This window comes from Crocodylus siamensis, chromosome 13 (assembly GCF_052110815.1).
Source record: "Crocodylus siamensis isolate JL-2025a chromosome 13, ASM5211081v1, whole genome shotgun sequence".
Taxonomy (NCBI): Eukaryota; Metazoa; Chordata; order Crocodylia; family Crocodylidae; genus Crocodylus; species Crocodylus siamensis.
In genome coordinates this window covers 10,786,809-10,814,152 of record NC_143407.1, presented here as the reverse complement: position 1 = coordinate 10,814,152, position 27,344 = coordinate 10,786,809, and the positions used below count along the sequence as shown (strand labels likewise).

At 47.7% G+C, this 27,344-nt stretch overlaps 1 protein-coding gene across 1 annotated transcript in view; it reads left to right on the top strand.

Annotated features, from left to right (window-relative positions):
• SLC6A17 (solute carrier family 6 member 17) overlaps positions 1-27,344 on the top strand; it is a 52,270-nt gene that overhangs the window by 15,762 nt on the left and 9,164 nt on the right. The window contains exons 2-11 of the mRNA XM_090025732.1: positions 915-1,332; positions 9,057-9,214; positions 10,890-11,016; positions 11,778-11,959; positions 13,701-13,811; positions 15,456-15,697; positions 16,889-17,081; positions 19,811-20,003; positions 25,832-25,991; positions 27,003-27,165. Coding sequence (XP_089881858.1) covers positions 1,047-1,332; positions 9,057-9,214; positions 10,890-11,016; positions 11,778-11,959; positions 13,701-13,811; positions 15,456-15,697; positions 16,889-17,081; positions 19,811-20,003; positions 25,832-25,991; positions 27,003-27,165 — 1,815 coding nt within the window. The 5' untranslated portion in view covers positions 915-1,046. The remainder of the gene's footprint in view (positions 1-914; positions 1,333-9,056; positions 9,215-10,889; positions 11,017-11,777; positions 11,960-13,700; positions 13,812-15,455; positions 15,698-16,888; positions 17,082-19,810; positions 20,004-25,831; positions 25,992-27,002; positions 27,166-27,344) is intronic.

The following is a 27,344-nucleotide window of genomic DNA, read 5'->3' as shown; positions in this document are numbered from 1 at the left end:
TAGCTGGTTTAAAATGGGTGTAGATTCATCAAAGTCTGTGTGACTCGAGTGGTTTTCACCAAAGAATGGATCTGGTCTCATGCTAAGTAGCAACAACCCTGGGACGCGGGGAGGCAGGTATGATCAATGGCTTTGCACACAGTGCCAATGTTCTGCAGACATCATCTGCTGTAAAACTGTCCTGAAAGATTTAGCTATGTGCTCCCTGGCCATTCAGTTGCTCTGATAACGTCAGTGGTGGAAGATAACCTGGTATTTGTTGCTGTCATCTAAACACAAGCAAAGCCTGTTCTTGGCTCAAACTGTATTTTCAGCTGTTGCAGAGCTAGTCCTCAACTCTGACCCAACAGGATGGGCCTGGTGTTAGCCACAAGGAAGGGAGTGTTGGAAGTGGGCAAAGTTCATGCTGTTCTTGGACAGGCCAGCCAGGCTTTGCAGGAGGCAGCTGGTGTTCCTCCTGCCTGCAGACCAAAAGCCATTGAATCAGATGAAGCAGGGGGCATGGGAGACAACTCGCAGGCAGGGTTGGGTGATATCATCTCCATCCCACCTGGGGCAGGTGAGGGTCCTCTCCAGCTTTGACTCACCCTGCCCTCCCATCTGGATCAAGGCAAGGCCCCACTAGCAATGGTTTGCTAGAAACTGCAAATTAAGCTTCCTGTTCCAGGGGAAAAAAATTCCCATTGGGATGTCTGAAGCCATCATCTCTCCCATCTGGACCAAGGAAAGGTCCTCAATGCAGTGAAATGGCAGACACCATCTGGACAGCATGAAGGCCCCATCAGAACTGAGGCCTCCAGCAGCTCAGTCTAACCCAGTTGCAATGTCCATGTACAGCCTGAGCCTCCCTTCACAGTTGAGCCGAATGGAGTAGATTTTATGCTTTAATTGCCTCTGGTGTTCCTGTGTTGCAGGTCCCATTGATGAATAGGAACTGAGGGGCTGATTTCCAAAGCTGGCACTTGCCGCTCTCAAGGACATCCCCACTTCACATCTGTCCCTTCTCATCCCATCTGGACGCTTGGCGCCAAGCCAGAGAGTTCCCAATGCCTAAGAATAGCAAAGTGACGCAGCGGGAACACAGTAATGAGCATGTCACTGAGTCTGTGGCTGACCTGTTGGCCCATGAGGAGCCTGTGGACTACAAGCACAGTGTCTTAAATGTGGCTGGAGAGACCTGGGACAAGCAGAAGGATGCTGAGGAGGACCTGGACTCTGAGAACCGGCCAGCATGGAACAGCAAGCTGCAATACATCCTTGCACAGATTGGCTACTCGGTGGGGCTGGGGAACGTCTGGCGGTTTCCATACCTGTGTCAAAAAAATGGTGGAGGTAAGAGACTGCGGGAGTTGGCATGGGAGGGCTTCGACCAATGCAAACCTAGGGGGAACATCTGGGGTCAGATCCTACCCTGGTTGCCTGCATGCAGCTCCCACTGATGTCTATAGGTGTCAGTGCATATCTAAGGGCAAAAATAAACCATGTGTGTTATTAGCACTCTTGGAATGTAGGAAAAACACCTGACAGGTATTTAGGAGTTGAAATTGTGCCACTGTATTGCTGGAAGGGAATTTGCCCATGATCTTTGAACTTGGCTCATCTTTGACCAATGTATAGGGTAGCCATCATAGAGGACATTTTGGTTTTCTGCTACTCTGTCCTCTGTTGATAGGAAATCCGGAACCTTTATGTCCTTTATTTTTCTCTACAAGAGATAAATAGAGGGCATAAAGGCATTCAGGTTTAGTATCGATAGAGGACAACCGGGCTGTCCTGTATGGTGCCCACTCTACCAACATAGGTAGTTCCACTGAAAACAACAATAGCTGAAGGTCCAGCCACCCATTGATATGGACATCCTGTTTGCATGTCTGTATGTCTGTTCATTCATTCAGCCATCCTGATCCTCATTAAAGAACATTCATATTTATACAGTTGCAAGCACGGATTGTGGCTGGGCTACATCAGGCTTCCTTTGTGGGAAACTGAATATGACATCACTGCGGTGATGTCATACATTACAATGGAAGTAGACACTGGCATTTTACTGGTGACTTGTACAAGGATAGAAACTTTTGAGTTTTCTTCATGTGCCCATGAGATAATTGATGCTCGTCTCAAACTGGTTTCACACCAGCATGACTCCATTTACATTAGTGTAGTGACTCTTGATTTTTCCCCAGCATGTGTGAGAGTAGGATCACGTGTAGTGAGTGTGGTATAGGAAATGGAGAAGTGCCCAGGAGCCTGAATTTCTAGTGGCTTTCCCAGCTCTCCTATGGCCTTGTAATATAATCTTGGGTTAATCAGCTAACCACTCCATGCCTCAGTGCCATGACTGGTGACTAAGCCACCTGTGACTGCTCAGTTATCTACTGCTTCTCTTGGCAATTACTAGAATGAACTTACTTACCAGTACAGGATTCAGAAAGGACACACTTCTTCCTTGCTTCCCCTTGTGTTTCCTCCACCATTGGGTAGCCCAGGTTCTGCTTTCTGATAACCACACATAGTGCCCACTGACTTCAAAGCACAGGGTCAGGCCCACTGTGTTAGCCTGTAGGACCTGGTGTACAGTATGCCAAATTACCCTGGCTCCTAATGAGAGCTGGAGTTGCTGAGTGGATTTGAAAATCTGGCCTTCAGCATCTCCGCAGCACAGTGCTACCCTTCCCACTGGAAACTACATCTACCTCCATGGCTCACACTTCCATCATCTCGGGGAACTCGGTTCCCTGGGGTAAAATTCAGGCAGCCAGACCCTGAGCCTGCTTCCTATTTGTTGTCCCCCCCTCACAGATCACCCACATGGAGCCTTTTCTGGCCCTTTCCCTCCTCCTTGACCTTAATTGCAGTGCTGCATAATTCAGCAGCTGCCCAGATCCAGAGTTGCAGTGTCCTCAATAATTAACATGACTCTAGGCTCATCTCAGCGGTGAATCATTCTCCTGAATGAACCTGTACAGTCAGCACTTGCTACTTAAGGGCTGCTCATGCCTCCCTCACCTTTCCTTCCAAATAGGATGGAGTCTACCATTTGCCAGCTCTAGGGTGCCTGCGCTTCCCCATCATCTGATTCCCCTTGTGATCTGACTACACACTGGCTGTGACCCTGTTTGGTTCAAAGGGAGGATAAGCTCATAGTGCAGGCATGAGAAGTTCCATTGCATTGCACGTATTTGAATTTGCATGCCTTGGTTAAAAGGGTTTGCAGATGCACAGTTATGCACGTGTCATTGTACTGCTCTGCACATACATAAACACATCCGTGTGGTCGATCGTACATTGTCTATATGAAGCTGTGCGTGCATTGGTTGTATTATGTATCTGCTTGCGTGCATGGATTGGTTGCACTGAGTGAGTTTATAAAGTTACCAGGAGGAGGTTGAATGCAATTGCTGGGCCAGATTCTCCACTGGTGTAAATCAATGTAGCCTGTTGATTCCATTAGGGCTATGTTGATTAGGTCAGCTGAAGACCTGGCTCTGTGGCTTCTGTGGTCCTCATTTACACCATGGTAAACCAGATCAGAACCAGGATCAGAGCATGAGGTTTAGTGAGTGGACTAGTGACTAGCAATTGGGTTTCCTGGCTTTATTTCCATGTGTTGCTATTCCTTACTATGGGATCTCAGACAAGCTGCCTAAAAAGTCTGCCCCTTGGTTTCTCCCTTGGCCCACCTCGTCTGCGCTTGTGGGAGGCCTGTTCAGTTAACGGTTTTCAATTTAACGAAGTTGAAGAACTGGCCTTGTGTCCATTCAAATTCCCTATCCATTCTCCCTAACATTGGGTCCTCACTGACAGCTTTGATCTTGTCTCACCTTTCTCCAGTGTTTACTGTCTATGGTCCAATCAATCACTGCAATGTTTCCCTTACTTCTTCCAAATCTTGCTGCCTTGCTGCCCTCTGGAGGGGAAGGTTGACCATCCGGCTTAGGGCATGAGGTTATGACTAGGCAGATGTGAGTTCAAGTCCTGGTTCTGCCATAGGGGTCTTGGGTGATCTTGGGCAAGTCACTTTGCCCAGCTTCTCAGAGATATTTAGGGGCCTAAACACCCACTGGAGTCCATAGAAGTTTAGGCACCTTTGGAGATGGTCTCTAGGCAACTAAATATTTTATAGCTCTGTGGCCTAGTTTTCCATCTGTGAAATGGAGATAATGGTAATGCTTTCCTGTTACACAGCCAGTGCCATGGGTATGTATAGACTGTGATGAGCTCAGGTGTTATGGGGCAGGGGAGATGTGGCAGGGGCCAGCTCAGAAGTGTCAGCTTTCCTCTGATGGGTGGAGTTGTTCCAGCCCACCACTTGAAAAAGTTGCTGAAGTCTGCTGTAAAAGCATTAATGAACCTACTTTTTATCATGCTATCTCCTTAGCTTTAAGATTGTCCAATAAAGCAGCAAGCCAAAGAAGGACTTGCCTACCTTTGGCACTAAATGGTTTTCGGGGTGGACCAGAATCGCATTTAGGTGCATCAGTAGGTGGAACAGGATCAGGGCCCACAACTTCAGAGGTGCCCCATCCTCTCTTTGTGAGACACCACAAACATTCCCAGTGGTTTCTCATAATCAGAGGAGGCTGTGGGGACTTTCCTATGACTTGCTGTAGAACGTCGTGGATTTTGAAGTTGTGACAACAGTCCAAACTCACAGACGCAGATCCTCCTGTTTGTGCTTTGAGCCATTCTAGGGAGGCTGGGACCATTCCAAAATTCAGTAACACCTTCCACATTTTTCAGCATTTCAAATGAAGAAAGACATTAGATTAAAGGCTTAAAAGTGCTTCTGAAATGTGGTGAGGAGGGGTCATAGAGTCCTGGTCATCCACACCCATTAGAGAGGCCTGGAAGGCTGTGCTAGGGAGACAGCGCTTAAGCTCAGAAAGCTGCAGGGGAACTGGGTTGCAATGCTTGACATGTCTTCATGTCTCTCTCTCCACTCACACTACATGTAGGCCCCTTTTGTTTCCTTTCCACCAGCATGAGATGAGTGTTAGATGGTGGCAAATTTCAATCCAAATTCTTTCTTCACACGGGGATGGCATTTGACCCACACCGCCCATGCAGGGGATGGGAGAATCTAACCCACTGCCTTCGTTAATTTGTGTTGGCTGCAGCAGACATGCAAGGTCCTGATACATGTGTTGGGTGTCAGGCGCTGACACGTTAATGTGGAATTAATGCATGTGCTTTCAGTTTGGAAGGAGCTTGCTGTTTGAAAATGGAGCAAGTGCCTGGCTTTAAAAAAAGAAAACAAACAAACAAAAAGCCTGCTGTTGATGTGTCACTTTTTCATTAATAGATCTTGAAGCTCCTTCCAGAGAAGGTCCAGGGCAGAGACACAGTCAGGGATTGAACTGAAATGTCCTCAGTCCCAGCCCTAGTGCTCTGTCCACTGAATTATATTGCCTCCTGCTTTGAGTCATTTAATTTAATCAAGTTATTTAGACAGGCAGTCTTTATTGTTTGTATACTGCCTGATCCAGGCCTAGGGCTTCTAGCTGCTACTGCAAAGTGTATTAATACAACAACATTCATATTATTAACCATCATCACTACCATATGCTTAAAGGCAGGCACAAGCTGAAGTACCTGGTCTTTGGGGACCAATGTGCAGGCTGACATTGGTTGGGTGATGTAGTGAAATGGCTGCAGTAGACTGAATTGTGCACTCCCACTAAGCACACTGAGCTTATATGTGTTAGATGAAACACCGCAATGCGTGGGGGTGGCAAGTTGTGTTTGTTCCTGGCAACAAATTCTACATATGTTGGAGAGAACAGTTGTGTGCTGGTAGCAGAGGGAGACTGGGCCAGATCTTCAGAACGCACTGTGCTCAAGAGCCCTCACAACGATGCAATTTTTCTTCCTGATTTGTGCACCACAGTTAGAAATATGGGCATGGGACTATCACAGGCCCATTTGGCATGGGGACAGGTGCATTTTTGTCCCTGCTTATGTGCATAGGTCTGACAGCTTGGACTGCTACACTTCCAGGTACAACGGGCTGCTTTACAACACAGGGAGCTGTGAGGTCTGGTGTGCTGGGATGTGGTCATCTAGCGTGCACAGTTCTGAGCAGCTAAAAGGGTGACATTAAGTGAGAGATTTATCTGTAAAGCAGGGGGAGATTGTAGTAGCTGGAGTAAAGCTTAGGTTTTCATTAGAAACAACAGCCCAGATCATCAGCTGGTATAAATTAGTGACTTCAGTAGAGTGATGTCAATTTATAACAGCTGAGGACTTGGCCCAGGGAGGTTATGATGGATGAACTAAGCCTGTTTAGCACTGATAATGCAAACCAGCTGTTCTCTTTGATAGATGCTATCTGGATAGGATAAGTTACCCATCCTATAAAGTGCTTTGAGATCCTTAGATGAAAAGCAGTGTGCAAGTAGAAAGCCTTATTATTATTATTATTATAGATGAGGTGAATTTGCCCTCTTGGGTACAAGTACTGAACCTGTTTGTTGTTAATGAGGTAACTTTATGCATCTATTTATCTATCTATCATCTTGAATTATGCTTTGTCTCTTGCTCGCTCTCCTGCCAGAGTGTGATGGCTTTATCTCTCTCTTTGTCTGAATTTCTAAAGCTTCCAGTGCTGTAGATCACACTAATATCTGAGAACGTTGTCAGGGAGCTTGTCATAGGAGCAGAGTGACAGTGTACCTAGCCCTGAGTGATGCTGCCTTGCCAAATAGAGTTGTTCTGTGCAGGCCATGACACAGGGTGATGGGTGTCATCAGTGATTTTTGTGCTGGCATGACAGCAAAGTTGTTTTAAGTGCAGAACTAACCTGAGGACATGTCACCAGGCTTGTCCAGGCACCCATTGCAGCAAGTGGAAGGTACTGGTTATGCTGCTGTGCTTTACATGCATGCCTGCTGTGCAGGAGGTTGCGTAGGTATCCGTGTGAGACTAACACTTAACAGCTGCCTGTGTATTGTTCTGGCAGAGGTGGTGGCTGTGTTGAGCCCAGCGTGGTGAGTTGGGCTGTGCAAGGGTAAAAATGTGTGGGGGAAAACCCTGAAGTTCTGCTAGCTACGAGAGCTGGTTTGGGTTGGATCATAGTATGCTCATTTCTAACGAGCATGTCCCACTTGCCAGGTATTGCAGGTCCTTGGTGGAGGTCCAGAACAGGATCTGAAATCTCTATGTAAATGCCTGCAGTCTTCCAGTCAGTAAAAATATGGGTTGTGACTAATTCTACTTCTTTTGTTCTGAGCTTCACTGAGTCCTAGAGTAATTTATCAGCAGGTAGCTCCAACATGCGTCATTTTGTCCTTTTGTGGTCATCTGGTTTTGCTTCTTGAACTACTAATTTCTCTCCTGTCTCCCCAATTAGACAGAGATTAATGGTGCTTCTATTTAAAGCCCTTCCTCCATGGAGAGTTCCCATTTAGCTCTGGTAGGAGCTGCTCACTCTAGTGAGACAGCTGGCAGGCTGTCAAGCACAATTTTGAAGGCAGCTGTAAAAGTAAAGTGGCTACTACTGCAGGAGTTGAAATAGCACTAGTGTGCTATTATGACAGTCCATCCCATGCAGGTAGGTGCATGCCAGTCTTGTGTATCTGCATGTGCTGCAAGACAATGCATTTGGCTGTGGCTGGGAACAGATGTTGCATTTTTTTCCCTGGAGAAATTTTACCTGGGTTTGTCCCAGAACAGAAATATCCCAGGATTGGCGCATACGCAAATTGCTTTTTCCAGTCAGTGTTTAGTGAGTGGCTGAATGCACGGCTGCTTTTCAGTCATTGAGTTGGTGATGCAATGGGTAACCAATCAGATGCACTTTCTGATGTCCTTGGGTAAACTGTTAGTACTTTTTATCTCATAAATCTTTTTAGGATTTATCCCAGGACAGTAGACATGGACATCTGAATGATTGCAGTTTGTCCCAGGATAAAACAGTTTATCCTGAGACAAATGTGATGTCTGCTTGTAGCCTATGTGTTTTTGAAGGTATGTTTGTCTGTAAGTATTTGTGTGTATAGATGTGTGTGTTTTGTACAAGCATGGAGCTAGGAAGGAACCTGAAAATGTGATATACATCTGAAAGCATTTCATTATGCGTTTGCATCTTCCATGTGTATGAATCTATGTAGTCACTGCAGGGTGTGGTTGTGTGTGTGTCCTTGTAGCTAGAAAGGAAACTTGGAGTGAGCATGTGTGTATCTGTATGTGCATCATTATGTATATGTATCTCTACAGACACCTGTGCGTGTTCTGTGTTGGCCACCGGCCAGGTTCTTTGGATGAATCTGTTACCTTTTATTAGATAGTTGGGGAAATTTAATTTATTTATTTTTAGCAAGCTTTCAGATTTAAAAACCCTTCGTCAGGCTGAGAGAGCCTATGCAGTTGATGTGTGCTCTTCCTGGATGGAAGGAATAGTAAAGAAACCAGAGGCTGGGCTGGTATGCATGCAAGACAGGCAGTTGATGAAGATTGAGGAGTCAGTGGGTCAGCTGAAAATAGAGGAGTCAGTGGGTCAGAGACAGGTTGGGTGGTGGGGAAGAGGGATGAATGTAGCAGTTAAATAGTGGAGAGGTACCTGGGGAGTCAGCTGTCAGGCAGGTTATAATGTGTCATAAATCCAATGTTTATATTTAGTCCATGATTGGTTTGTTTGGTTTTTTTTTTTGTAGCCAGGAGATTGAAGTGAATGTGTGTATCATGCAGGCATCTGTGTATGTGTGCCTGTGGAAGCCTCTCCATGTTGTATCTTTAGTTATCTGCGTGTGTGTGTTGCCATATCTCCCCCTCCTCCTTTCGGTATGAATGTAGTTATGTAGGACTGCAACTTATGCATTTACACAGGTACTGTGTTGTGTTCCTGTATAGGTGTGTGTGTCTATGGTGCTTTCTCTGAGCCTGTGCTTCCTCTGCACATGTGTGGGAGACTCCTGTGGTTTGGGGTTATAATGAATAAGTAGCTGCTGAGACATTATGGCTCAGACTGGTTTGTTTCTTCTCCCCTGTAGGAAGGACCTCTGCCTTTTCAGAGCAGTGGCAGATATCCCACCTCTAACTGACCTTCTCTCTCCTCTCAGGTGCCTATATGGTCCCGTACCTAGTGCTGCTTATCATCATTGGGCTCCCTCTCTTCTTCCTGGAGCTGGCTGTGGGTCAGAGAATCCGCCGGGGCAGCATTGGAGTGTGGAACTACGTCTGCCCCTGTCTGGGGGGCATTGGATTTGCCAGCTGTCTAGTGAGTTTATTGCTTACAGGAGTGTCCCCTCAGGCACATGCAGGGGGAGGTCTTTTCTAGGGGCCGTGCCAGATGCAAAGATTGTTTTCCAGCTATAGCGTAACTGGAGAAACAACAGGCCAATCTTCAGTTGAAATGGAAGGTTAAAGGGACATGGTTTTCCTTTCCCTTAGAAATGTCAAAATCTTTACAATTTTTAGCAAATCAAACAACCCCCTAAATCCACTTGAAGAAATAAGAAACCTGTGGTCAAGTGAAACGCCTGGTTTTGCTAACTGAAAACTCATAGAAGTTAAGGGCTGGAAAGGACCTTGAAAGATCATCAAGTCCACCCCCCTGCTCTGGGCAGGAATACTGGTGTGATCGAATGATGGTTGGTTTTGATTTTGGTTTTTTTGTTGTGTTGCTGTTTTTTTAATCCTCTCTTTGTTTCTGTTTGCTAACATATCTAAAGGGGAAGGAATTGGAACTTGTAAAAAACCAAATGCTCTGGTTCAAAAAAGCTGTTATTTGCCTAGCTCTGTCCTGAAGTTAAAGGTTTGAGCCTCTGAAACTCCACCCAAAAGGTCAGGCTTCCTAACAGATTCCTCATACTCTGTGCGTCAGGAACAGGATGGGATGCACATGCCTTGTGCTGCTCAGTGGGTTTTACATGTGATTCAGCAATGTGATTATAAGTGACCAGCTGAGCAAATTCCTCAGAAGGATCCCACTGCTTAACAAAACCCGCCTTTTGCTCTCAGTTGGTGAGACAACAGCACAGTCGCCGAGCCAGTTAGAAAAGAAAGAAGCAATGAATTTCATCTAAATACATGAGAAATTTAAGAAGATACTCTAGGAATCCCTCCAAGTAGTGCCGTGCCTCTTAGTTACATGGGTCAAGTGGGGAGGCTACTGTTCTCAGGCTGGATAGTATATTGTAGCTCGCAGGAGAAAAAAAAAAAAAAAGGATGAGTCTTTAACTGAGTTGTGAGCCCTCTGGTCACACTTAGTGTGTTTCATGCATTAGAAACCACCCAAACTGTGTTGGAGTACCAATGTGTATGTAGCCAGGCTTTGCATGTATGTACACACTTAGCAAATACAGTAATTTGGAACCCAGCTATGCCCGCGTGGCTGTGTCAAAGTAAATGATACAACAAATACATAACGCGTCTGTGCAGCACAAGGCATGTGCAATTCATAGATTATAATGCCAGAAGGGACAGTAGTGAGCAACTGGTCTGGACTCCTCCAGAACACAAGCTATAAGACTTCCCTGAATTAATTCTTGATAAACTAGAATCTCTCCCTCAAGAAAATAACATCTGGTCTTATTTAAACATGGCCAATGATGCTGAGTTGCTTTCATGATTCCTTACCCTTACAGTTGACTATTTGCACCTTTTTCCTTAATATAGATTTCTTTAGTTTTCAGCTCCAACTGTTGGGGTCTGCTCTGACTGAAGAGCTGGCAACTCGAGCTGCACATTTGCTTTCCATAAAAATTCAGGACAAGGGCCTGGACAAAGCCGTGGAAGCCTTTCACAGTCAAGGAACTGTGGCTCTGACCCTGATTACCATGACCTGTGATGCAAGCTGCTTTCTTAGCTCAAGGGTTTCCTGCACGGTGTGAAGTCTGTCTGGTGGGTGCATCATGTGGGATCTAAACATCATGTTATTCTCCCTTTCCCAGGTCTGTCTTTTTGTTGGTCTCTATTACAACGTGATCATTGGATGGAGCATCTTCTACTTCTTTAAATCCTTTCAGTATCCCCTGCCCTGGAGTGAGTGCCCCATCATTAACAATGGCACAATGGCCAGTAAGTAATTCCTTTGTTGCTCCAGCTTGACCATTACTGGGACAATAGCATCTAGGTTTGCAGATGGTCGCAGCTGCTGGGAGGTGGCACCACATCTGGAAAAGTGTTTCCAGGGTTGTGGGTAGGTTTCATAGCTGATAGCTGTCCTGCAGTGGGGATGCACCAGGTTAGGGCTGTTTTTCATCCACTGTCATGTGCCCTTGTGTGAGATGCTTGCCATATTGCTCTTGGGACTTGGCTTTCTCTGGGGACTCCTTGTTTCCAGGTGCCAGTGTCACCTGATTGCACTAAAGCAGCGCCTGGTGTTGGATCTGTGCTGTCAGGATTGCATATGGATTCAACAGCTGGGAAGTATATTTAAAGCATTTGTTTGACTAGTTCCTAAGAGCTCAATAAAGATTCTGGCTAAGCTAATAGAGCATTTACTACCGTCTCTACACTTCTTCGGTACATCTGTGACTATTTTATGGGAAGCGTAAATTGCACCATTTATTTAACGTCTTCTTTTCAGTTGACAACATCTCCATATTCCCTACTAAAGATCCAATTCCCTGAGCTCTGAAGTGACATTTGCCTTTTCTGCAGTCCATGGATCTTGCACTGTAACTTATTCAGACCTGGGTGTCAGACTTGATGAACAGGTTCCTTCCGACCCTAGAAACCATGAAACCTAGAAACTATTAATGATGTGCTGCCTCATAAGATTCTGGGTAAGTCTCCAGCAAACCCAACCAAGCTCCTGTGACTCTTATTTGTTTCAGTTGTGGAGGCAGAATGTGAAAAGAGCTCGGCTACCACTTACTTCTGGTACCGGGAGGCCCTGGACATCTCCAACTCCATCTCAGAAAGTGGGGGGCTTAACTGGAAGATGACTCTGTGCCTGTTGACAGCCTGGAGTATCGTGTGCTTGGCCATGATTAAAGGAATCCAGTCTTCAGGGAAGGTGAGTGTTGGCACTAATGCCACAAAAGAAGACTCCTCCTGCCCCTGGCTGAGGTGAGGTCACAAACATCAAGGATATCAGGAGACCTTTCCATTATAGATGGGAGTGTCTGGGCAAGAGAAGCCTAGCTAAAATAGCATGGGACAGGCCTACACAGAAAAATGGAAGTGTTACAGGTGTAGTCCCTGAGCTAGCTATAATTTACCTGGCTCAGGTAATAAGAGCAGTGAGGATGTGGCAGCCTAGGCTTTTGCATTCTGCCTGGAGGTAGGAGGTTTCTCCATCACTACTGGGCATGCCACATCATTGATGTAACCATTACAGCTGGCCTTAGTGCCTGCTGCTGATCCCCGAGGGGTGATGAGGAGGCTGTCTTCTGCAGCCATGTTGAGAAGTCAGGCTCTGAGTGCTTTAACAGAGGCACGCAAGTATTTGGAGGTACTGAGCATGGAGAGCTCCTGCTGACTCCTGGAGGCACTAGGGAGACTCTGCACCTTGGAAAGTCAGGCGAAGTATCTGGAAAACTGACAGGCCTGATGTTGGCAGCTGAGTCTTGTTAGGCCAGAGACAGAAATTTGACCTTTTCAGCTTGTTGCCCTTGGTTTTGCTAAGGAACTGCCATTCTGAGGAAGCTGCAGCAGTATCCTAGAGCGTTATGCGGTAGCAAAGGGACTTAATGGGTGCCAGCCACAAGCCAGAGATGGCCAAGAGGTTTGGGGAGAAAGATATGAACAACATTTGGATGCTATTAATATTTGCATAATAGGCCTTCAGCACACAGGGGGTGAGTGAAATACAGGAGCCAGTTCCAAAGGGGAAAGTGCCCCCTGGGGAGTTGAAACTTGTTCTGTCTGTCAGTCTGCCATGCAGCATTTGGTATGTGCACAGGTGCCATCGGGCAGTGACGCCCCAGGCTGCCACCCATGCACTACCAAGAGGCAGCAGGTGATCTGTAGAGAGTGGGGATGGAAAGCAGAGCAGCAGCAGAGACAAGTCCATGCTCAGATTAAGTATGCTCCCTGGGCTCCATTAATACACGTTTATGTGAGCAGGGCTGGCTTAACCCTTTGGGCCCTAGGCAAACAAACTCTTGGGCTTCTGGCTGAAGAGGAAACGTGTATATTACTTTTTTTTTTTTTCACTCAATAATTATAATATGTAAAATAAGCACAACTGGGCCTCTTCTTCACTTAGGGCCCTAGGCATGTGCCTAGTTTGCCCATGCATTAATCTGGCTCTGCATGCGAGTAATAGAAAGGCACCCCGGATACCCAGGAAGTCAGTCTGAGCTGCATGGCATGTACTGTGGCACTGTAGCACAGGAAGAGAATAGAGGGCAATAGTGACCAACATGCAGCATCTGGCCCAGGTAGAATATAACCACTTGCTACTGCTAAATGCTAGTGAAGGCTCTCCCATAGCTCCTGTGACAGCTGAAGATGCTGAGTTCAAATCTCCTGTGGTGGAAGGGTTCTGTTCCTCCCTGCTAGTGATAGAGAATACCAAGGGATGGAGACATGCCCCCTAGCAGCACAGCAGCTGCTAGTGGTGAGTCAAGTTCAGTGTAGGCTTAGAAGGGCAAATAGTTCCTCTTTGGGGCAGCATTGGCTCCCCTTCTCCTTTTTTTTCCTCGTGTAGTGCCTGTGCAGAGGGGAGTGGAGGGTAGGGGCTGTCTGAGCACCAGTGTGGGGCACCGGAGTTGTGTACAGGCGCTGGTTATGCTGGTTCTTTTCTCTCCTAGGTGATGTACTTTAGCTCCCTCTTCCCTTACGTGGTGCTGGCTTGCTTCCTGGTGCGGGGACTGCTGCTGAGGGGAGCCATAGATGGGATCTTGCATATGTTCACTCCAAAGGTAAATTCCCATCCCCCATTGCCCTGATCAGACATAGACATTGCCCAGTGTCCCTCAAATTGCCAACGGGGGAGGAGGTGGATCTGATCTCAACAGATTTTTTCAGCCTCCTGCTTTATTTTGCAGGAGGAAGCTGGCTGCTGCTGGAGAAAATTATTGGCAGGCACACACTGATGCACACATGTACATGTGCAGTCATGCCTACACACAGGCATAGCAGCTGCCAGTCACACCTACATGCTGGCAGTCATTGTTGTGTCCCCCTTCCCTCCCAACTGGTGTAAGTGCATGCATGTGCACGCACATGCACACACTTCATACTAAAAAGCAGCAGTACTGCAGCCTTGCTTAGATAACCCCCTACACATACATACACTCCTACTGAAGATTGGTATCAAAATAAGGCCCACACTGAAGCTCATCAGGAACCCATAGGCCACCCCTACCTGATGCAGTTGGACCTGACTGTACCTTCACTGGGGTGAGGGGATGCAGCTAGAGGAGCTGCCAGGTTCAAGCATGGGATACTTTGGGGGCTGACTGCTTGGATCAAGGTGGCACTGCTGCCCAGGACCTACAGCACTTGTCAGTTCTGCTGGTGTTGGTAGCTAGCTATGGGCTTCATTCTAAGATGCCAGGAGGCTGGAAACTGGCTGGTGCATAACCCTCTGTTGGCACTGTGTATCAGTTAATGAATTGGCTAATTCATTAATTAAGCTGAGAGGTCGATGAATCAGCTCAGCCTGTGAAGCTCTTACAAGATATGAATTATGATCTCTTAATGTAAGGCACCCAGAGGCTTGCATCCTAGCATGCCAGCTCTTAGGAGCAGTAGAACATGGTGCCCAGGGGGTGCGAGTTACGCAAGCTGATGGGCACCTCAGAGCAGTAGTGATGCTGAGGGTACTTTTAAAGCACTTGCGCTGTAGGGAGACAGGCATTCAAGGATCCTGAAGGGAGCACTCAGCAGCCAGTGGTCCTCCAAGGAAGATTGGCACTCACTTGAGTGTATGTGCAGTGCCAGCTGGTGCCCATGTAATGGAGGGGAGGGAGACTGGAGGGATGTGTTGTAAGATAAGGAACTTGGTGGAGGTGTGGCCTAGTGGACAGAATGTCTCTGCAAGTGACTCCTTGTGAACAACTTTAGGTGAGTTGCTGCCCTCAGCTCTGAAAGGAGCTAATTATACTTGTTCACCATTAGGAAGTGCTTTCCCTCCATGAAGGATGTGGCACGTGGACCACAGGTTTGGGGCTTCTCATCCTCAGGACTGCCCCTAACTTGCTCGGTTGTGATGCTACTTCCCTGCTTGATGCCTCAGTTTCCCCATGTGTGAAACAGATACAATGACACTCAGCTCTGGGAGACCTGTAGAGGGACTCTGAAGCATCGGTGTGAAGGGTCATTCTGTCTTCAAGGAAAGAAACTCTGACCTTCACTCTGCTAGTTCACAGCAAAATGATCTGTTCATGTGCAATGTGGAAGAGTCCCAAGCTCTGGGTAGCATGTAGGACCACCACCCATCTGTTCTAGTGAGGGGATCATTGCTTTGGTGCAGTGACAGGCGTGATTGTTTGTAGATATGAGCCTGCTAGACTGAGTCAGTGGGGAAAGCAGGTGACTCACTGGTTTATCTCCATTCCCAGCTTGACAAGATGCTGGATCCCCAGGTATGGCGAGAGGCAGCCACGCAGGTCTTCTTTGCCCTAGGCTTGGGCTTTGGAGGAGTCATCGCGTTTTCCAGCTACAACAAGCAGGACAATAACTGCCACTTTGATGCTGTGCTTGTCTCCTTCATCAACTTCTTCACCTCTGTGCTGGCCACCCTAGTGGTCTTTGCTGTCCTGGGGTTCAAGGCTAACATCATGAATGAGAAATGTGTGGTGGAGTAAGTGTATCCTCCTCTCTCTCTCTCCCCAGGGCCCTTCTCTTAGCCCTGGTCCTCTCAGTAGGACAGGGACACCTATCCAGACTCTTGTAACTCCTTTAACACATGCAATAGCAGCTCATGGTTTTAAGACCCAGAATCTCCTAGTTCAACCCCTGAGGGTGACACTGCAGGGGTGAGAGGGCTCCATCTGTGTTGAGCCTGATCCATTCCTGGATGGGAAATTTCACCTCAGTTGGTGCCCAGCTGAAGTCATTGTGGTTTAGATAAGGCACGGGACCACAGACCTGAATCTTAAAGCCTAGATTTTAAAGGAGTTAGGAGCCCAACTCCTAGTGACTCCCAATAGGAACTGAGTGCCTACCTTCCTTAGGTCTCTGACCTGAACCTAAAGGGTAGGGTCTTGGTCCAAGTTTCCTAGGGGAACCCAGCTGGGCCAACTCGACTGTAAATTCTCCCTCCAGTTTCAGCTGGAGAAGGTTTTCCCTTTCATTTCGTGTCCTAAAGTGGTACTTAGCTATGGGAAGCTAAAGAGCTGCTGTGCTTCACCCCAGAAACAGCTGCTTTTCACATCTGAGTGGTGTGATGTCTATTTGTGATTGCTAAGATGTGCACAGCACTTCTAGGCCTGTGGAGGAGAGGAAGCTACATGCATCTAAATGATAAACCAGGGGAGCAAGCTGGGGGCAATGCCAGGTTCTAGAGTTGTGGGATTGCTGCACAAGCCAGTTCTGACTCTTGTTGCAGCCTGAGCTAGAGTTCAGGAGCTAGGTGGGGCTTCAGCCCCTGTTGGGGGGCTGTGGGGGGGAAATAGTCTCTATAATTTGTAGCCAAGGCAGCTTATCTCCACCATGCAGAAGTGGACCCTTGCCTCAGCTGTGGGAGGAGAGGGAAGACCCCATGCCCAATGCGCACAGCACCTTGCCTGGCCCACGGGATGGGAAATTGCATCCTACATTCCAGGTGTTACTGTACATCATCTCTGTTTCGGCTTATGCCCTGCTTTGCTCCCATTTTGCATCCTGTATCCCTCCACCCATGCACAGTGTCATGCCAGGCCAAGACAATGGGCTGGTTGGTGATTGCATCCCATGTCTGCCCCACTGCATGGGACCATGTGCTCATTGCTCATCTCACTGCAGGGTGTGGTGATAAAGGGTTTCATGCATGACTCTGGCCTTGCTCCCTTAGGAATGCTGAGAAGATCCTGGGCTACCTAAACACCAAGGTCCTGAGCCATGATCTCATCCCGCCCCATGTGAACTTCTCCCATCTCACAGCCAAGGACTACAGCGAGATGTACAAGGTGATCATGACGGTGAAGGAGAATCACTTCAAGGAGCTGAGCTTGGATGCCTGCTTGCTGGAAGATGAGCTCAACAAGGTGCTCAATGCAAATGACTGTCACTAATTTTAGAACCAGAAGTGCCTCTGAGAGGCTGGGGATGCTAAAGCCACAATGCTTTGGGTAGCTCTAGCAGGTCTGCTCATGCTGTCCACCCAGTGCTGTTTATATAGGAGCAGCGTGTATGCCAGTGCATGAAAGCCTGGGCATGTTGGTGCCCTGGCCCCCCGGATAGTAGAGCATTGTATACTGTATATACAGTGCTGGTGAATGCATCTGTAGGTTAGTGCATGTGACAGGCTGTCTGGTGAGCCAATGCAACAATGTTACTTGGACATCTGAGTAGAAGAACATGCATCTGTGGAAGAAAAGAGTAGCTATAAATGAAGTGCTGGCAGGAAGATTCAAATGGTGTAATACAGGGGTCTCTTCTACACCTGGTCTTGTTTAAACCTTTTATTAACAGTTTGGATGCTGGACTAGAGAGCTTCCTGGTCCAATATGCAGATAACAGGAAACTGGGAGTGGCTGCACACACTTGGGGGGGATAGAAGTGGAATTCAAAAGGATCTTCTTAATAGATTGGAGAGCTGGGCTAAAGGCAACAGCACACAATTCGGCAAGAACAAGTGGAAGGTGCTACAAGTGGGAAAGAGAAGCCAGTCACACCAGTACAGAATAGCAAATGCAGACTGTCTAGTAGAACCGCTGAGAGGGATCTGGGGGTTTTGGTGAATCACAGAATCCACACGAATCAGCCTTGTGATGCAGTCACAAAAAGGCAGATGCAATTTGGGGTTGCATCAGAATGGAAGTATGGCAGCAGGTGACACAAGGGAGGTGATAGTACCACTTGGCTTGGTCCTGGGTGGGCTGCAGATAAGAGTACTACCTGCAATTTAAGATGTCTGTGGAAACTGGAGAGGATCTGCAAGTGGGCACCAAGAGGATAAAGGGATTGAATGCAAGCTGTAGAAGGAAAGGCTGAGAGAACTTCGGGGTGTTTAGTTTGGAGAAAAGGTTTTGAGGGTGGGGGCATGATTGCAGTTTTCTAATAGTTGAAAATATGCTATAGAGAAGAGGGAGAACAGATCAACAGGAACAGCAAGACAATGGAATAAGTGGCCTAGGGAAGATTGGCATCTCCTTCATTGCAGGTTTTCAAGAAGCTGCACAGGTATTTGTCTTGGGTAGCATAGGAATAGGAAATCCTGCAGGGGGTCAGTTTAGATGGGTCAGTCCCTTCCAACCCTGTGATTCTATGATCAAATCACACAGGCTCCTTGCTCTACCAGGCATCTTTGTACTATATGCACATGTCTGTTTCTGTGTGCACACAGAACACCTGGGCAGGTAAGTACATAACAGTGCAGTCCCTATGTCTCAAGGGAGGGTGTTTGGACAGTGTAGGTATATATGTGTGTGCATACCTGTGTCTTTGGCATTAGCGTAATGTAGTCTGTCAAACAATAACGCTGCTTGTCTGTGGCTGTAGGGCAAATTAATGGCGCTGCCCCTCCACCTAGCCAGTGCAGGCTGGGAGGTTATAGGTTCTGCTGCAGGACCCATTTCTTAATTTAATGGAGATGAAAGCCAAAGGGATCATTAAGTCAGTGACTCCAACCCCTGTAGTCCAAGACCCATTCCACCCAGTTACCTCTTATACTGAGCCCAGGCACCAGTTATAGCATTTCAGTCCTTAGAGAGCTGAAGTGTTATATGCTACACGTGGGCAACAGGCTGGATCAAGGTGCCAGCACTGCCAGACTCCTACAGTGACAGGGAATTGAGTGGGTGAGACAGATGGAGAGTGGGGTCCTGCAGGGACTCTTCATTGTGAACCCCCTTCTCTGTAGAGGAAGTTATGGAGCCTGCGGAGTCCAGCATAATGTACGCAATTCTCCAGTGGCTGCCTTGACATATACGCTCATCAGACACGCATGTGCACTGCATGCGGCATGTGTTTGGAGCAATCCTGTGTGCAGTACAGAACAAGCCGCAGGGCAAATTCCATCCTCATTAATGTTAACAGGGTAACCGAGGGTATCTCTATCCTTTCTAGACTCATTCAGGCATTTCCAAGCATATTTAGAGTCTAACCAGTGTCCTTGTGTGTACATGCCTGGGAAGGCATGAGCATGGGTGTTTTTGAGAAGAGAATATGTGCACAGGTTTGGGAGTGTGGGAGCAGGATTAGCTGTTTTTGAGCACAGGCTTGTACATCCAAGTCCCAAGTTCTGTCTTAAGCTTTGGTGGCTCATGAGGCTAATGTCTGAAGCCAGTGGCACATGGGGGAGCCATGATATCTCCTCCAGTTGCTTTTGTTTCCCCAGTCTGCTCACTGTTGGGTTACTTCCTGGGGGAGCTTTCTGTACAAGTCCACAGTGAGGATTACTGAGGACAACTAGAGTAAGGTTTGAATTCAATCCTTTAGGGATGCCAAAAACCACCTTAACCACTCTGCCACATGTCCTTTCATAGACTCATAAAGGGACCTCCAGCGGTTAGCTAATGCAACTGCCTGCTCAGGGCAGGATCATCATTATTTGAGCCATCCTAGACAAGTGTCTGTTTAATCTGTTCTGAGAACCTGAGGAACAACTATCTCATACAACTACCTCATACACAATGCCTGACATATTAAAAAAAACCACCCAACTTGCCTCAGGTGTGTGCACACAGGCTTCTTTTAAAGCACTACGCACACGTTCCCGATGTAATTTTTACTTCCAATTTGACATTACTCTGCCTTTTCTGTTTGTGTACAGTCAGTGCAAGGAACAGGTTTGGCCTTTATCGCCTTCACTGAAGCAATGACTCACTTCCCTGCATCTCCTTTCTGGTCTGTGATGTTCTTCTTGATGCTGATCAACCTGGGGCTGGGCAGCATGATTGGGACCATGGCAGGCATCAGCACCCCTATCACTGACACCTTCAAGGTGCGGAAGGAAGCTTTTACAGGTGAGTCTTTTTTCCTGTGCTCTCTGGGGTCTCTGTTTCCCCAGCTCCATGTCAGGGTGGGCAGGGTGACTTGAGAAGAGATATTAGATATGACAGACCAGAGGTTGTACCCAGGGTCTCCACTTGCAGGACTAAACTTTAGTAGAAGGATACCTTGGCTTTCTACTTATACAATAAGGAGGACTAGAAGAAAGCAGCAAGAGAAGTAAGACGGGATTATGGAAGATGGATCTGAATAGACTCTCTGAGGGAGCTTGTGTGACACCTGGGTGAGACTAAATTTTGGGATGGCTTAGAGAGAATGGAGCACAAGGTCTATAGGCCCAGGGTTACATGGAGAATGAATTTACTGTAGAGAAGGAAACTAGTAGCCCCTGGATTTAGGAGTTTTTTTATAGATGGTACTTTGTCATTGCCATATGCACTCCTTCCCAGTACTGAACAATTCTTAATTGGTAACATGCTGCTGGCCATCTTTGATACTGCTGAAGCAAAGCAGAGGCAGGAAAATGCAATGTCCAGAAAACTGGACTGGAGATAGTCCTGGGTGCTACTCCACGCTCTGCTAATAACCTGCTAGATGACCTTGGGCAAATCACCTTCCCTCTCTGTGCCTTAGTTTCCCCTCTTATACCTTGCCTTCTAATAAACCCTTTGGGGAGAGCACCATTTCTTATGTATGGGCCTTTGCACATGCAACAAAACTGGCCTTTAAAGTGGCTTAAATGCCCTTTTACACTGCTTTAATGGCGTTTGCTTTTTGCATGATCAGCAGTGTATTTTGCTTTTATATGACTTTGTAATGTAGCAAGATTAAACCCCTTGGAGGTGTTTTAGTTTGCTACCTAACAAAGTGCAATGGTGCACAGGGCGCTGGACGCCGACATGCTCAGGGAAGCTCGGGCTTGGCAGGCTTCCAGCACCCCATGCACCATCTCCGCCTCCTTCTCCCACTGCCAGCACACCGAGCTACCCTTCTGCCACCTTGCCGCTCTGCCCCAAGGGCAAGCCAGCCATTTCTAGGCAGTCCTAGGTGTTGGAGCTTACCTGCTTCTCCTGGTCACACATGGGCTGTGTGACCCAGCAGCAGCTAGTGCAGGCAGGTTCAACTGAGGAAAAGAAAAAGCGGCGAGGAGCCTGATCTTTTTCCTTCTGGACCCTGCCTGCCTACCTGAGCTGCACAGGGGGCCAGTGCCTCCCTCCACAGCTGCGGCACCCCCTGCAATCACCTGGGCCAGGTGCCGCCTGGGGGGTGTCACCACTGCAGAGGGAAGCACCGGGATCCCCCACAGCTCAGGGACCACTTTGCCTACCACCATGCACCCCTCTTCCCCCTGCCCCCCGACTGTGGGAGAGGCATGTAAGCTCTAAGGATTGGGCCCCCTAACCCTTGTGTATACACAACAGTGGTTTAATCTGGTTTAATTCTCCCTAAATTGAAACAGTGGGTTTTTAAAAACCCACTGTTTCAATTTAGGTAGAACTAAACTGGCATCTCGTGTACAAGCACCGTATGTACAGCACCTAGTACAATGTGTGTGTATGGTGGGGGCAGGGGCAGACAACTCTTGGGCTAGAGGCAATATCTGTGGGGAGCTGGAGGAAAAGCAAGGGCAACATTGGACCCCTGCTGAACCAGATGGGGCAACTGACGCCCAGGAAAAAGCCAACCTATTAAATGGGTACTTTGTGTCAGTCTTTCGTCAGTCCCATGGGATGCCCATGCACGCTACGGGACAGGGAGGTCTGGGTGAGGGAGATCCCCTGCCCTCCATTAATGCTGACCTCATGAAGGGACTCCTTGAGAAGCTGGATACCTTCAAGTCAGCCGGCCCTGACAATCTATGCCCCAGGGTACTCAAGAAGCTGATGAGCGTCATAGCCCAGCCCCTGGCACGGATCCTTGAGAGCTCCTGGTGCTCTGGTGAAGTGCCTGAAGACTGGAAGAAGGCCAATGTGGTGCTGATCTTCAAGAAAGGGAGGAAAGTGGATCTGGCAAACTATAGGCCCATCAGCCTGACTTCTGTCCCGGGGAAGGTCTTAGAAAAGTTTATTAAAGAGGCCATCCTTAATGGACTGGCCGATGCCAACATCCTGAGGGATAGCCAGCATGGGTTTGTTGCAGGTAGGTCTTGCTTGACCAATCTCATTTCCTTCTACGATCAGGTGACCTATCACCTGGACAAGGGAGAAGAGATTGATGTCATATATCTTGACTTCAAAAAAGCCTTCAATCTGGTATCCCATGATCACCTCTTGGTGAAACTGGCCAGTTGTGGCCTTGGGTACACCATGATCCACTGGCTGGGAAATTGACTCCATGGTCGGACCCAGAGGGTAGTAATAGGTGGAAGTCACTCATTATGGTGCCCTGTGACCAGTGGGGTCCCCCAAGGCTCTGTCCTTGGACCCATATTGTTCAACATCTTAATCAATGATGTGGACATTGGAGTCAGAAGCGAACTGGCCAAGTTCGCTGATGACACTAAACTTTGGGGCAAAGCATCCACGCCAGAGGACAGGCGGGTGATCCAGGCTGACCTGGACAGGCTCAGCAAATGGGCGAACGAGAACCTGATGGTGTTTAACACGAAAAATGCAAGGTTCTCCACCTTGGGAAGAAAAACCTGCAGCATGCTTATAGGCTCAGCAGTGCTACGCTGGCTAGCACTACGGAAGAAAGAGACTCGGGGGTCATCACTGACCACAAGATGAACACAAGCCTGCAATGCGATGCTGCGGCTAGTAAAGTGACCAAAATGGTGGCTTGCACCCATAGATGCTTCTCGAGCAAATCCCGGGACGTCATTCTCCCCTTGTACTTGGCCTTGGTGTGGCCGCAGCTGGAGTACTGCATCCAGTTTTGGGCTCCACAATTCAAAAAGGATGTGGAGAAGCTTGAGAGAGTCCAGAGGAGAGCCACGCGCGTGATCAGAGGTCAAGAAAACAGACCTTATGACGACAGGCTGAGAGCCATGGGGCTCTTTAGCCTGGAAAAGCGCAGGCTCAGGGGTGATCTGATGGCCACCTATAAGTTTATCAGGGGTGACCACCAGGATCTGGGGGAACGTTTGTTCACCAGAGCGCCCCAAGGGATGACGAGGTCAAACAGTCATGAAGTACTACAAGACCATTTCAGGCTGGACATAAGGAATTTCCTTACTGTCCGAGCCCCCAAGGTCTTGAACACCTTCAAGAGACATTTGGATGCTTATCTTGCTGGGATCCTATGACCCCAGCTGACTTCCTGCTCTTTGGGCGGGGGGCTGGAGTCGATGATCTTCTGAGGTCCCTTCCAGCCCTAATGTCTATGAAATCTTTTATTAGACCAACTAGATAACTTTGCAAATAAAGACTTTTTTTGCAAGGTTTCAGGCCCAAACGTCCTGCATCAGGCAAAGGAGAATTCAAAGATTTCTACCAGGTAGAAAGGAAACTTCACATTGCACAGGAGAACTAAAAAATGGTATGGTTCTCCTGGGTAGGAAAGTTAATTTGTAAAAAAGCTGCTCTGCAAGTATGCAAATTGGGCTCAAATAAAGGCTGGAGCAGGCTGTTTACTTCAGGTGTCTGATGGCATGCAGGCAGTTGAATTTTGCTTCTTTCTCATTAAGTTGTTCATGTTGCACAAGATAATTAAAAGATAGGATGGTTCTTCTGGGTGGTAAAGTTCATCTGTAAAAACAGATATGCAAATTAGGCTCAAACAAACGCTGGAGCTGGTTGTTTACCTCAAGGTATCCCAAGGCAGGCAGGACTGGGCCTCTAGAGACATGGTAATACAAATACTGATACATTAAATACACTGTCTGAAAACCTCTTATCCAGACCTCAACACACTCTGAATATCCTGGTACCAGATGGAGATCATTTGCTATTTAAAGTTGCACTGAAACCCTCCCTTAGTTCTTTGGATAAATGATTTATCCCCTGTCCTAGTCAGAGTAGACTCTTCATTATTTCCTTTACTATTAATTATTGTGGTAGAACAATATTGTGGACAGGAAGGCCCAGCAGTTAGGGCTTAGCCTAGGACTTGAGAGACCTAGGTACAATTCCTTGCGTGGTCACAGATTCATTTCTGTGACCTTGACTGAGTGACTAGGCATAAGGTCCCTGGCCTGGGGGCTAGCAGCACTGCTGTACAGCACAGTCATGCTGTGTGCTGAAATACCTTGCAGGTTGCGGCAGAGCAGAGATTAGGCCCAGAGCTCCCACGCTACAGCAGTGCCCTAACCACAAGGCCAGTGGTGCTCAACATCGTGAGATGAATCTGTCCCACGTCATCTAGCCCACAGGGCTCTACATGAGTCTGGAAATTTGGAAGCAGGGGAGCGGTGGCAGACTCAGGGTGAATCTCTGGGCCCTGGGAGGATTGTGGGCAGGCAGGGGAGAGAATCCCAAATAAAGTAACCCTTGCATTGCAAGGGTTCAGTCATTCTCTCCTTCCCCCATTGTCCCACCTGGGTTGACTTAGTGCCCGGCTGGGACTCCCTGGAGAACACATCAACCACACACACAAATGCATTGAGTTGACTTGGTACCTGGCTGCAGCTTCTTGAATTACAAGTTAGCCTGCCATAGGCCTGCATTAGGTTGACTGCAGCTCCCCAGACTACAGGTCAGCCTGCCATAGGAATGTATTGGGTTGACATGATCCCCTAATTTTACCTGGCTATGATAGGTCTCTTATTCTAGTTGATTGCTTCATGGGTATTAGCCCATAAACTTCCCCCCACTCCAGCTTCATCCTCCGTAACACCCAAGCTCTCCCCCATGTACCCACTCCTGCTTGCCTTCTCCTGAGCCCTGCCTGCTTGCCTGCCCCGTCTCATGAACCTGCAGCACTCTCTGCCTCTCTCCCACCTGCACCCATTGCCATTCATATCTGTCACCATCCCCTGGAAAAAGCCTCTGTTCAAGACAACAGGCCAGCCTCCTATTGAAATGAATGAGCTGCACTGGGTCCTGGCTTCCCTGGGACAAAGAGAAACATTCAACTTGGAGGAATCCCCAAGGAAATACCTGGGATTGAAGTGAAGTGAATGACAAGGGAAGAAAATCAAAGCAGCACGAGTAAATGGCAGGAATAACTAGGATACTCCAATCCACCATAGAAATACATTGGGTTGACCTGGTGCCTGTCTGGGACTCTCCAGGCAATGAGTCAACCTGCCATAGGGATGCACTGGGGTTCATGCACTGGGGCGCACTGGGATTAGACCAGGTGCCTGGCCAGGGCTTAGAAAAAATTTCTACAGGGGGAAAAACACCATAGGCATGCACAAGGTCAGGTTAGCACACCAGATTGCACTCTTGAACTGACCCTGCATGGCGACTCCATGCTGGATCTGGCCTGTAGATCAACCCTGCTCACAAGATTCAGACCACGGACCTGCCCCATGCCACTCATCTGGGCCACAGGGCCAGAAAACTCAGCTCCACTCCACAAGACCATTCTTCTGCCCCCTTCAATTGCTTTTCAAGGGGACTATTTGGAGCACTTCATACTAAACATGTTTGTACATCTTTACAGGATCGGGCTCAGGTGAATAAAGTGACAGAGAGCTGGAAGAGGGGAGGACCAGGCCACAGCAGAGATGGGTGCATCCCCATAAGTTCATAGTGCCAGTGGTCTGTTATCCCTAGTCATTACCAGGCTACTCAATGCTCAGTTATGCTCATTGGTATAATAATAATAACAAATCAGAATAATAAATTATAATGGTGGCTGCAGTGGTGGCCCTTTTTTCCACCAAGTTAACTCTCCCTGAGTACGCCACTCCTTTCTGGGTTCAGTGCTGATCGAGATCTTGTGCTCTTTGCAGTTGGCTGTTGCATCTTTGCCTTCCTGGTGGGCCTCATCTTCGTGCAGCGCTCAGGGAACTACTTTGTCACCATGTTTGATGACTACTCTGCCACACTCCCACTCACTGTTGTGGTAATCCTGGAGAATATTGCTGTGGCCTGGATTTATGGCACCAAAAAGTAAGAATGTGGGCATGGGAGATAACGGCTCAGACCTTTCTTACTGTCTTACTCCAGCTCTGGATTCGGGTTCAGTCCCAGAAAGCAACACTGCCCGCTTCTGTGGAAAAAAGCTCACCTGGACTCAAACCTGACTGAAGTCTGAAATGTCCAGTTAAGCTGGTCTCCAATGGTTCTTGTTTCCTTTCACTTGAGGATGTGAGGAAGGTATAGACCCAGGAGTGTCACCATCCCAAGATGGTTGTTCTTGCAGGCTGTATGGAACAAAATGAGGCTCAGTAGTTGCTTAGCTGTTGCTTCCCTGTATGAGATCCCAGAGCCAGCTCTACAGCCTCCAGAGGTTCAGAGTGTAGACAACCACTGGCCTATTTCTCTGAACCTAAGCTGAACTCTGGCCTGTCTTGGGGTCATCCCCAGGCCACGTCTACACGTGCACTTTAATGCACATTAGCTTATTTTAAATGTGCATTAAAGCATCACTAAAAAAATTATGCTGTTTAGTTAATGCACATTAAAATAGGTTAATGCACATTTTCTTAATACCTCACAATGGAGGGCATTTATACACATACATTTTCAAGCTGTGCCGGAGATCCAGTACATTTGAGTAGACTCGATTAATCAAGTCTGCTCCACACATGAGCTGATGTGCACTGTGCTGCGTCATGTGCAGTTGTATAAGCAGCAAAATGTACATCAGCATGCAGAATATGGTGGCAGCACGCTTTTGAACTAAAACACCTTCAATGTGTTTTCGTTCAGAAGTGCGTTGCCACCATTTTCTCAGTGCTGACGCTCATTTTGCTGTTTATACAAATGCCTGCGCTGTTGCGCAAGCATGTGTACAAATGCCTGGAGGTACTAGATTTAATGCACATTAACTAAAGTGCATTTAATGTATGTGTAGATGGGTCGAGGTGACTTGTTTAGGAGCCTTCCACCTGACACGGGAAGGAAGAGGGCAGGATTCTTGTGTTTCACCCGTTGGGGTTCCCTTGCTTTCCTATCCAGGTTCATGCAGGAGCTGACGGAGATGCTGGGCTTCCGCCCATCCCAGTTCTACTACTACACCTGGAAATACATCTCTCCCATCTGCATGGCTGTGCTCATGACTGCCAGCATCATCCAGCTGGGAGTCAACCCTCCAGGATACAGTGCTTGGATCAAAGAAGAGGTAAGTACAGGAACCTCCCCTCTGTCCTCTTTTTGAGACCCCTTTATTTAAGCTTTTACTTACCTTCCCCAATGACTTGTCTACCTCAGTAAGGAGTAGGTAAAAACTAAGTGAGGGACTTCAAGGTTTAGTTCCTGGCTGAGTTTTCTCAGCCTCCTTGGTGATGGGCAGTTGACCAG